The sequence below is a fragment of the Diospyros lotus genome, chromosome 4, assembly GCF_014633365.1.
Source record: "Diospyros lotus cultivar Yz01 chromosome 4, ASM1463336v1, whole genome shotgun sequence".
NCBI lineage: Eukaryota > Viridiplantae > Streptophyta > Magnoliopsida > Ericales > Ebenaceae > Diospyros > Diospyros lotus.
The window spans coordinates 8,987,787-8,999,859 of NC_068341.1; the positions used below are offsets into that span (position 1 = coordinate 8,987,787).

Consider the following 12,073-nt stretch of genomic DNA (forward strand, 5'->3'; position numbering starts at 1 on the left):
CAGCAGTGAATTTGGGTTTTGTGGCATTCAAAATCTAGCCTAGGCCTCTGCCCTTTTGCACACAACAGCTCACCTGCCATGGTCCAATGTCCATATGCTTGCTCAATTTTCCAGCTGTGAGGTGACCCTCTCTTTTAAATCTATTTTGGGAGGGTAAAGCGGCCTAAACCCTAAAAATTTTGCATTGAAGGTATCATACAGAGTTGGTAGCAACATTAGGTTATTCGCTTGCGATAGCGACCAGCGCCTTAAATACAATTCTAGTCTCTTAACTTCTGTGAAACGGAGGATCTTGTAACAACACCTTTTTAGTAACAAACATATGTCAAGAGAAAAATGTATGAATTTCTAATTCATTGTTAAATTTGAACCTCATAACAAAGAGGGATATGGGCAGGGCCCCAAATGCACATCTGAAACACAAAATGTGTGGGAAAACGTTACCAGCAGGGAAGACAAAGACCAGTGCTTTGGGCTTGAGCAAGCAGACACAAGAAGGTCCCAAGTAAGAGAACAAAAGGTCAAAAAGAGAAACCCACTGTCACCAGTGTAAGAGAACAAAAGAGGCTGGCTCAGACCCCACCCATGCTGCCATGGTCCTCCCACGACTTTGACCCCTGCAGTAAAAGCCTCTGTGAGCCCACTGAAATGTCATCATTGCCCTCCTTTAAAATAACAGTGCCATCTTTTGGCAATTTCCAGATCAAGTTTTGGTGCATATGGGTAGTAATGGACGTTAACTTTTCAGGGCTGCTTACTTAGTTTCGTTCAAAGGAGAGAAGGGTAAACAAATTGATTAATTATTGAGCCATCTACAGCAAAAAGGGAAGGGGAGGGTCAGTAAACAAGCTGAGCAAAGAAGAGAAGAAAACCAGAGCATCTTTTTCTTGTGCTTTCTCTCCTTTTCATGTGCTTAACTCCTGCCCCAGTGCCCTTCTTTCGCTGCAACCAAAAGAAAAGCAATGAATTCCACCTCTCTATTTCAGTAGAGATAGCATGAAACTGACCCCACAATGTATGCATCAGATGAGAGAGAGAGAAAGGGAGAATTGAGAGAATCGAGAGCTCATAATGGCCCACACTTTCCAAAAGAAATATCACAATAAGCCCCAAAAAATACATAATTCCATAGCCCTATCTGTTCTTTTCTCTATAAGCTGTACACTTTTACTTATTCCAAGCCTCCTCCCAATTTGAATCTTCTCTCAGGCAAACATCTGCTTTCTACTGCACCATCCTTCAGATCTTCACATTCATTGATTACCCACAAAAATTGAGAAAAAAAAAAAAAAAACAAGAAATGGTCACCCAAATTCCTCTTCCCCCTTCAATATACAAGGAACCTTACTCCTTTGACACCATGGCTGATCTACAAAACTCACCCATGCTGTGCCAATCTGTACCTTCACCATGCATTTACAATGCCAACTAGATGGACCAGAGTCACTGTTCCTTTCATGAGCTGGAGCTTCATAAATCCAACCGTGTTGCTCCAAAATAGCAGGAATCAAGATCCAATAAGGGTGCATCTTGGAATCAAACAGTCTTTGATTCTTCATTTTTTGCCTTCATTGCTACCTGTCTTCTAGGAAGATTCTGCCGATGAAATCTCGAAACCTCTTTGAGTACAGCTTCGGGTCAACAGCTGAGATTGAGGAAGGATCAGCTTGTAAGGATTTGTATGCATGCTCCAGCTTCTTGCTAATGTCATAGTCTTGCAAAATGTCGATAATCCCAAAGTAGAGGACAACTTCATAGACTTCACCACCGCATGAAGGGATCAAACTGCTGAATCCACCAGGCATGTACTGATCAAAGTCACTCCTTCGAGCCACTTTCTCTGCCCTTGCAGGCATGTTTGACCCCAACCTGATCAATGGTTTCCTGATACACAGGACATGTTGAAATTGAAATTCCTCACACAGTTGTCAACAACACAACAATCAACAATCAGAAGACTTTTATCCCACTGTCATCACATGCTTGTAAAAGGGAAAAAAAAAAAACTTATAGCTCACCAAACAAGCAGCAAAACTTTCCTAACCGCAAACAAATCAAACCCTAGAGTCTAGAGGAACCAGTTTAACAACAATCAGTATCCTGGTGTAACTCTTATGGATTTAATTTCCAAGCAGGCATGGTGACAAGACAAACCACTTCAAGCACAGGAAATCAGATGAGCATTTCAAATTTATATAAGACTGTGGAGGCAAACTACATTTGTCCATGTATTAATAATCTATATTAACCATGGTGAAAGGAGGCCGTGTGGCAATTTGGCCATACCAACATACAATATTCACGCCCAACTTGAATAGTTGGTGCAGATCACATCAAGTATTATCAAACATGGTGTTATTCTTATCTCAAGAATCATATAGGACCATATCATATACCCCACAATTCTGTTGTCTACTGCAGTGCCTGAAAACAATGTTGCCAGACAACTCCCGCACTTTCAATTATTCCAACCATGATGAGATAAGGGAAAGAAATTATTGGTGATCTCAACGCCATTCATATCTGGAAGCTAAGACTCAACCACAGTGTATTTTAATATTTTTTGTGGGAAAACAAATGCTTTGGCGTCTGTGAGAGAATATTGGATAAGATTTTTTCTTTTCTTTTAAGTAGATAATATCAAATAAGATTATTTTCATTCCAGATATTCAGGAGAATGATCCAGTCTTAAATAACACCTTTAGATAAGATTTCCAATTCTATATCAGTAGCTCAAGACTAGGTCAAACAAGAGATAACAAAAAGTGCGAGGAAGACATACCGGCCAGCCAGAATCCGATCCATGTCTTGTAGCTCTGCTTCAAGGAAACGGCAATCTCGCATATACTTCTCATTTTGAAACGAATCCTTCTTGCCTAAAGTTTGAAGCATTTGCAATTCAAAATTCCTGCTCAAAATTTAACCAATAACATGAAGTTGCGATGATATGATTATTTACCAGTACGTAATATGAATGGCGACAAACCCATTCTGTCACCAGTATTTTCTTCACGAAAGTGAACTCCAATTAAAAGGCTGTAATCCATGATTTTCTCAGCTTCCAAGAATTCACAGTCTCGATTAATTTGTCTGTGAATAAAGCCAATTATATGATGAGCAATGCTGGAGTAGTTAAATAAAGCAACAATAAATGCGTCAAAGAATTAGAGTACATGAAACTAACTTGACAAGTTCTTGAAACCATTTTGGTTGGAGTCGAAACACAAAGTTGAGATCAAGGTCCTTAAGGGTAGTCGTTTCATCAATCTCTCCTTCAGGCTTATCTGTTGAGCGGCCATGGGACGACCCTTTCAGGTCAAATCGTCTATGGATTCGATACTCTGAGCAAAACAGGTTGCCCATGACGATGAACCGGGTCTAGTTTTCAACCACATAAATATAGTTAGAAGCATTCAAAGCTACCCATTACAGAAAGACCAGCAAATGTAGGACAATTTGACTATTTATAGCCACCACAAACCTTCAAGCCACCCACTGGTTTGACACAATGGACACCAAAGAATTTCGTCAGCAGGGAACTTTCATGCTGGCAAACATGTTGGTAGTAACTTGGTAGCATCTTAATAAGCACCTGAACAAAGACTGCCACATGTCAATGCACCAATATAATTGAAACTTGTAGTCAATGTATTTCTAAATGAGGAAGTCCATGGATGAAATGAAAGGATACACAATGAGACACTTGTCGTTTATCCAACTCTAAAAGTTCTAGATCAACCACTCCTGAAAATTCATAAGACAGTAGCCATAGGAAATAGGCATCTAACCTTGACTTCTGATTTCTTCACTGTTTTTATCATAAACCTGTCATCCTGAGTCAAATAAAAGAAGCTTCCACTCTTCCCCGGAGAAGAAAGCTCCCTAAGAGTGTCGTTTCCACAAATAGCAAGCATGTAATCGGCAGGATCAACTTGAAACAATTCCCTCAAATGTCTGGATACCCAAAAAAAACCAAATAACTGATCACAACCATAAAAACCAAAATTTTAACAGATGCAAATATTCCAGCTTCAAAAATTTACAAACTCAATAAACCAGGCGTTATGCAAATACTACTTAGTAACTGATCATAAAAATGAATTGGAGTATCATAATCAATCATTTCGCAAGAATCAGTACCTGAACACGACAGGGCAATAATCTTTCCACCTGAACTCCACAGATTGGTGTGGAGGCGTAACCTTTGATCCCTCTGGCGGAAACCTAGTCCAGAATTTTTCCTTCGGATCAAAATCACTAGGCCTAAGCAACCGGCAGATCGATGCATGCTTCCCAACGGTATACCTATACAAGATCCCCAACGACGCTAAATCAAAAATCCATGATCGCATAAATCTATTTGATCCCAAAATCAAATGCTCAACAAAGCTGCAACAAATCAACCAATCGACGATTTACCTGATACCGAGTTGGAGATTCAACATCAAATCGTAATTCTTGTGCCCTTTCGATATCATCTGCCCCGGTTTTTTTACCTCGCCATTGAAAAAACACGGGTTCCTGCGAAACTGCCTAATCCCATCGCCATCCAACCCCGTACTATTCCTGTAGAACATCGAGGCCTCCACATTATCAACAATATCGCAAGTAATGTCTCCCGCTTCGCCATCCGACTCCCATATGCAAATCCTCGGGAAAACCCTAGCCGCGTCGACAGACGACCGCTTCTTCGTCACCACGTAATTCTCATCCACCATCAGCGGCACGCACGTCTTATGATTGAACGCGAGATCCTGCCTGTGCATATTCTCTTTGTTCCACGGACCGACATAACGACTTCCATCGGGCCAAGTGAAGACGCCATTGCCTTTCGGGACGCCGTTCTCCCAAACGCCGTCGTACCGGTTTCCGTTCGCCCAAATCAACGCTCCCTTGCCGTTGATCACGTTGTTGCGCCATTCTCCGATATACTCGTTGCCGTTCTTCCAAACGTACCGTCCGTGGCCGTCCTGGAGATTGCGCCGCCACGAGCCCTCGTAGCAGTCGCCGTTAGCGTAGCGCTTCTCGCCATGCCCGTGCTTCCGGTCGCTTGACCACGACCCTCGGTAGGTGTCTCCGGCGGGACCCGTGAAGGTCCCGAACCCGTCCATCCGCCCCGACTTGAATTCCCCCTCGTAAGTCGCGCCGGACGGCCACGAGAACTTGCCTTTTCCGGAGGCTTTGCCTCTCTTCCACTCTCCTTCGTACATGCAGCCGTCGGCCCACAGATACTTACCCGACCCGTGCGGTGCGTTTCCCGAGAAGCTGCCGATGTACAGATCGCCGTTCGGCAGCAGTTTCTCTGCCGCGTCGGCGACGGTGGTGGGTGTGATTCGACGGCGGCCGGCAGCAGCCACCGGCGGGACTAAAACCACCACTTCTTTGGTCTCCGTCTGCCTCTCTACCACTTCCTCCTTTTCTGGCTGTGGCATTTTGGTGCCCTTTTCGTCGGTTTCTGTTTCCTAGGCACGCCGGACATCAGCCAACTTGAGCAGCATTTCCGGCAGGCGCTGTGCATATATATTCTCAACGTAAGCGTGTATATTTTCTTCTGCCTAGGAGTTCATTCCTTCTAGAGCGGCTTTCGCCTGGTGAAAGGGAGGATTGAAAAACAGCACCAAATGGAGAGAGAGAGAGAGAGATTGGCGAAGAGCGAGACCTCAAAAGCAAAGGGATGGACAAGGACAGGAGAGAGAGAGAGAGAGAGATAGAAGAGTAGAACAGTAATATGCAAACGACCAAATTAATTAGTAAAATTATAATATTTTTATTTTCCTTAAAATTCAAAATCATACTATAAACTAAATATATTATTATTATTATTATTATTATTATTATATTATAGAGGATTAAAATAAAATATGCGTGATTAGTAAGAAGAACCAGAACAGAAAATGATGAAGTTTGCCAACCAGATGCTTTTCAACGTCCCCAACCCAAGCCCAAGCCCAAGCCCACTTCACCCAAGAAATGGAAATCCAGAAATACATGCCTTTTTCTGAATATTTCTAAATCTAATTAGGGTTTCCTAATGTGCCCTGGAAGCTTAGAATAAGTTGCATTTGATATTGAATTGATAGTGATGGATGGTGGTTGAAATTGGCCCCTCCCAACTTTTTTAATTAGGCTAATTGAGGTTCAAATTAAGTTTTGGGCCAAATAAACCCAAATATTTTATTTAAACGTCAAATAAATCAAATTTTTATCTGATGTCATGTGCCATTTACATGCCTTGAATGCAGTGCCTAGGGTTAGAAAATAGGTTGATGAATCAAGCAAAAATTGTCAAATCTCTTTGTCAAAAGAGTCGATCAATTTTACTCTTAAAATAAAAACACCAATCATTCTTATAAACTGTTAATATGACATTTTTACACTCTTTGTAATTTTTGTGTAAGTTTAAAAAATGTTGACCGTCACTATAACATGTTGAAAGTTTTTCATAATTGTCAACCTATTTAATAAAACAAACAACTATTTCCGTGAAACTATCGACAAATTACAAAATATGTCAACTGAATTTTTAAAGAAATTGACCATTTATCTAAAGTGTCCAAAGTTTGCCTAAAGCCATGAAATTATTTTTCCTTATTAAACTCCTTTATAAAATAAAGAAAAGGCAATAATATTTTTACAAACAAATACCTTACAAGAGTAGAATTTTCTGTCTAGATTGTTAATAATCCAAGATATCTATTTTGATGCTTTCATACCATAGTAGTAATACCTAACACGTTAAAGTCAGACCGGTGCTATTACGTCATTGTCATGATGCAGTAGAAACACTTGAAATAGATCTCACTAGTGAGTCCATCAATTACATGATATTCAATTTTAGGTGGAGTGAAAGAAAGAAGTTAAATCACCCATGATAGCAGGCAAAACTTGGGTTTATTTGGGCCGTAACAAAAAGTTTGGGTTTATTTAGCTCAAAACTTAATTTTGAGTTCAATTGATCTAATTGAAAAGATTGGAGGGTCTATTTGAACATTTTTATATATTTTTTAATATAGTCTATTCTAATTAATCAAACCACATATTTATTTTTTTCTTTCATTAGTGCATCTTACTTACAATTACAATTACAATAATAATGTGTTTATTATATAAAATAACTCATTAAATTATCAAAAAAATCTAAAATTGTACCTTATTTTAAATTTTAACCTTATCTTAGTTTCATTTATAAGGTGTTATTTATTGTTAATGCCATAAGCTATGTTAGATGAGTTGATCATTGAAGTGGTGGTAAGTTATGACTTAAGAATCTACATAGATATTGATTATTTGAAGGATCATGTGATTGGTACTCCTTGATTTATAGCTTAAACTACAAAAAAACTACTAAAATGGTAAAATTACCTTCACCAAAATTGCAAAACACTCTTCATTCTTTTTTCTTGCTCTCATCTCTCTCCCATTACCCAAGGACCATGATCGTCCATTCTCTCATTTTCCCTCTTCCCATGGCCGCCTTTAGCAATTGCTCGTCGTCAGTCGCCTCGTTTTGTTACGCCACCTCGCCTTTCGTCGTTAAGGATGCAATGACAAGCAATGCGAGAGAGGCGACAACAGTAACAAGATGACGACGATGAGCGATTGGTGGAGACAATCATGGAAAGAGATGAGAAAGGAGGCGACGGGTCACTGGGTGAAGGGAAAGAGATGAGAAAACGGAAGAAGAGAGAATGACGTTTTGTAATTTTACAATTTGAGTGAAGATAATTTTATCATTTTAACTCTTTTTGGTAGCTCAAGGTATAGTCTAAGAAATACCAATAATATACATTGTTATTTATTTGTTTTCATATTCGAATTCACTCCCTACACAATTAGACTTAAATTTACTTCCCATGTTGAAAATCATGGGATCGAGTGGTCGGGCCCCCACAAGGGAGGGCATCCCAAGAAATACCAATAATATTTTTCTTATTTAAATTAGTGGTAATAATTTACTCATTAACAAAAATCACGTAAATTTTGTCACATAACATAAATGATCACACTAATACTTAAAATAATAAAATATAATAAGTAAATGATAAGCAGGATTATTATAAAATTAAAAATAAACAAAAGTAAGGTATCATCCTAAGTGAGAAGAAGTCGAGAAATGAGCAGTAGTTAATTGTGATAATGATTTAAGGCTTAAATTAATGAAGAAAAATTAGACGCCAGGCTGGTTAACGTACATACATTTTGAAGGCCAACGCCAGCTCAGCAATTTAATATAGAAAATGTTATTTAGTTATTATATTAATATATTAAATATCACAACTCTAACCTAATTAAATTAAATTGCATTTCCAATTTTTCTGCCGAATTTACCCTCAATTTTATTTTTTATTTTTTTTTTATCTTATTCCTAATTAGGAAGAGGAGGGAGGAAGGAAGGAAGGAAACCCGGGATTTTCAACCGGAGAGTAAATTTACCCATAGTTTCGCGTTTATTTACCAATGGACCACCGTTGTGGTCCCGTTCCAGCAAGGTCACTGACTCGTCCTGTCCAAACATCGACTGCATTGCTTGCTTCCTTTTTTTTTTTTTTTTTTTTTCAATTTAAAATATTTTTCATAAGGAACTCTTTTATTTTATTTTATTTTTATAACATTTTTAATGTAAAACTTAAGATGAAGACAAATATATTGGTTTGGTGTTTGGTGGTGCACACTGATATTGTGGGGTCAAAATTTTGACATTTGATTTGATTTCAAATATATCTTAAATTCGTAACATTCATTCTGTTTGGTCTTATCATATTCTGCCTTAAATGGGAGCGGGATTAAAGGTTATTGAATTAGATTTGAGTCGGGTTGGGTCTGGTTTAGAAAACTTTTAGTTAAATTTTAATTGAAGTTGAGATGAGAATAATATTTAGTTTTTCCTATTCATCTTACCAAATTTTATGAATGAAAGGTGCTACCCACTCCATGTCTTTCTGGGGCATGGAATGGGCTGAAGCCCTTTGTCTCATCAAATATCGGACTTTTGGAGTCAAGGACAAGTGGGTGCATCCCAACTCGCCCTATTAGAGTGATCAGTGTAACAATTATTCTAAATATGACCAGAAAGGTTCTTTGTTGCTAAAAAAATGTTCACTTTGAGACATAACTAATGTTAAGAACATGAGTTTATCACCCTAACCTCACTAACATAAGTGGGCCTCACGTCTTACTTCATAATTAGAGTTTATTTTGTACCACTGGGTTTCTTATTTAAAATTTAATTCCCTAGTTTATAGAAAATAAGGGAGATCTTCATGCAAACTCAATTACCTGGCCTCTTTGATTGTAATAAATTTTAAAATCTTGTTTAGTTCTTTTAATTACTTAATAAACAAATAAAAAAATTAAAACCCAACTCATTCACAATAATGTTCGTATAACATATTGATTTATGTAGACAGCAATCCCTAATTAACATTAGGGGACTGATACAAATTTATTAGAAAAGGGTATAGTTTCCTTATATTTATTTTTTTAAAAAAATAAAAGTATGTCATAATAAATTGTTTATAAGAAGATCTATTATATGATATATATATATATATAATACAACAATGAGGCAGGTGGGCCGGTGACATTGCCGGTGACCTTAATTATAATGAGATGGGATTTGGTGATTAATATAATAATTAATGAAGAATCTATGAGGGGGATCTGATCTCTAATCTTTCTATGATGGGTCAAAAATATAAGAGTCGTTCTACAGGACCTGACGGGTCTACAGAGCGACTCACAGAAGAGGACAAAAAAGACAATTTTGCCCCCGCCCGCTTTGCAAATTTGCAAAGCGGGCCACTGCACCCTCCCTCTCTGTGCATCCACCTATCATAGCTGTCGCGCCTCATGGTCGTTGCCTCGCCTCGCTTCGGTCGCCTCTTAGTCATGGCCGTCTCGTCTCACCTTGCCCTCGTCGATAGTTGCAAGCGCAATGACGAGGCGAGGTAGTGGAGATGCACAGAGCAAGGGAGATCCATAGGAGGGGGAGGAAGAAAGCAGGTGTGGGGGCAAAATCGATTTTTTGCCCCCTCTCGATTCTAACGTTTCTCAAAATATAATTAAGTTTTCAATTCTAATTAAGATCTCACCTTACCCTCCATGAAAGTGACCCTTCATTGCGCATTAATTAACCTCTTAATTGTAACCTCCTTTTGCTGCTTGCTTTGATTGCTATAACGCCAAAAACGAGCATTAAAAGCACACACATCTCTCTACTCTCTCTCTCTCTAACGTACCCCTTTTGTCCCTCCATGCCAACTCATCGTACAATTAATCACATGACCAATTAATGAAAGTTCAACTAAACTTACTTTTTAAAGGCAATTATTTAACCAGCTAGCTAGAATGCAATCTTAATAAGGAAATTGGTGAAATATTATTGCTTTCTTATTGGCCTTTTGCTAACTAGCTAGCCATGTTGACATCTATAATTTTGCTAAAACAAAGTATCTAATAATACAATGAAATATTAAACTTTAATACTTTAACAATTCAGTAGGTGTCGAGAGTTAGATCAATGCTATCTAAGTTAAGAGTTTAAATAATTAATTATTAATGTTATTTGTTCATTTTATATGACTTAAGATGTAACATCCCGCATCGAGCAAATGAGAAAGATTGGAATAACTTACTTTGATGGGTCTAAACGAACTTCTCAGGGAGGTTATCCATTCTTGAACTTCCCTAGTTTAAACAAATTTAATTCGAGAGTTTTTTATCTACATTTAGTACAAAATGTATTTAATTGGTGTTATTTTCTTTTTTACTTATTCTCGATACATATTATATTTCTCTGAACTCTTGGGATATTACATTAGATTTATCATTTATATTGATGCAAAAATTTATAATTTATTTTGTCTTTAGAATGGATCGGATTACTTTATTTATGTCAAAACTCAAAAGTCTTGTGTAACAAAAGTATTATGAAAAAACAACCAATACATATCATGCCTGAAAATTTGTATAATTAAAAGGTATTAAATGTCAATGTCATTTAAGTTGATTATATATATTAGAACTCTCTAATTATCTTTATAAATAAAGTGCGTATTTCAAGTGGTTGGTGAGGTTATCAATTGTTGGGCCAATGATTTGGGTTTGGTCACCATTTGATTTGTTATCTGTTGGTCAAAGTTGATTTTTATAACTTGATATTAAATTACTATAATTATAAGGTTGAGATCATATATATTATTGTTCGCATAACCTTTGGATTATAAACATAAGCAAATTATGTTATCTTGTCGATATTTTGATTACTTAATTAAATAGTTGGACTAAGATAGCTGAGTTCGCATGCTTGGAGGGTCCACGTGGAACTCTTGGCTTAGTTGTACCAAGTTGTCATTGTTGGACGAGAGACTAAAATATTCTCACATAAATTGTAAATTTTTAAAATCTGTTATTGGCTTACTCGCTGCTTTCTTTCTTTTTCATGGTCGTCGATGCAATCATTGACCGTCGCTGTCTTTACCTTGTTGTTGTCATCTCGCTGACTGTCGCTACATTGCCTCATCAGCAGACAACAACAACGAGGCGACAAAGCGAAAATAGTGGCGATCGATAGTTGAATTGGCGATCATGAAAAGAAGAGAGAATAGTGGGCAAGATTGTGACAAAATTTATAATTTTATAATTGGGACGAGAGTATTTTGATCTTTTTAACACTTTTCGACAATCCTCTCAATAAATTTATTGGACAAAGTAGATTAATTCTTTCACATTTGCTCAGGCTGAGTCGTATTATGAGATCACCTTCAACATGTTGCCTCGTAATACAATGATGTAGGATTATTATATATTATTATTTTGGTAGGTTGATGGGATAGGCTGATGACGCAGGTTTGGGTTGTTTTTTTGGCAAAATCAAGTAGGGTTTGATTTTGCAAAACGTCAAACCATCAGGGGCTTCGTATGGTTCCATTTTGCTGAGAAATTAAACTGTAAAATCAATCTCTTTCTCTCTCTTTGATTCTTCAAATAGAGGCAAGGAGACAAACCGTCTTGCCAATTTATGGGTTGTTGGTGGGGGAGATGGCACTTGTCGATTTCGATGATAAATCTCTTA

At 37.7% G+C, this 12,073-nt stretch overlaps 1 protein-coding gene across 2 annotated transcripts; it reads right to left on the minus strand.

The window, feature by feature from the left end:
* Positions 1–372: 372 nt before the first annotated feature.
* On the minus strand, positions 373–5,694 carry LOC127800491 (phosphatidylinositol 4-phosphate 5-kinase 1-like). Of its 2 annotated transcripts, XR_008022820.1 has the most exons (9): positions 4,420–5,694; positions 4,141–4,305; positions 3,789–3,954; positions 3,482–3,592; positions 3,185–3,378; positions 2,960–3,090; positions 2,783–2,876; positions 873–1,884; positions 374–617 (listed from the first exon to the last, which is right to left on the minus strand). XR_008022820.1 is itself a non-coding variant. In XM_052335118.1 (8 exons), exons 1-8 carry the CDS (start codon positions 5,430–5,432, stop codon positions 1,575–1,577), a joined length of 2,184 nt encoding a protein of 727 aa, XP_052191078.1. In that variant the 5' UTR covers positions 5,433–5,694; the 3' UTR covers positions 373–1,574. The 2 variants fall into 2 exon arrangements, 1 of the variants encoding a protein (XP_052191078.1); XM_052335118.1 differs by having other exon boundaries at positions 373–1,884.
* Between the last annotated feature and the right edge of the window lie 6,379 nt (positions 5,695–12,073).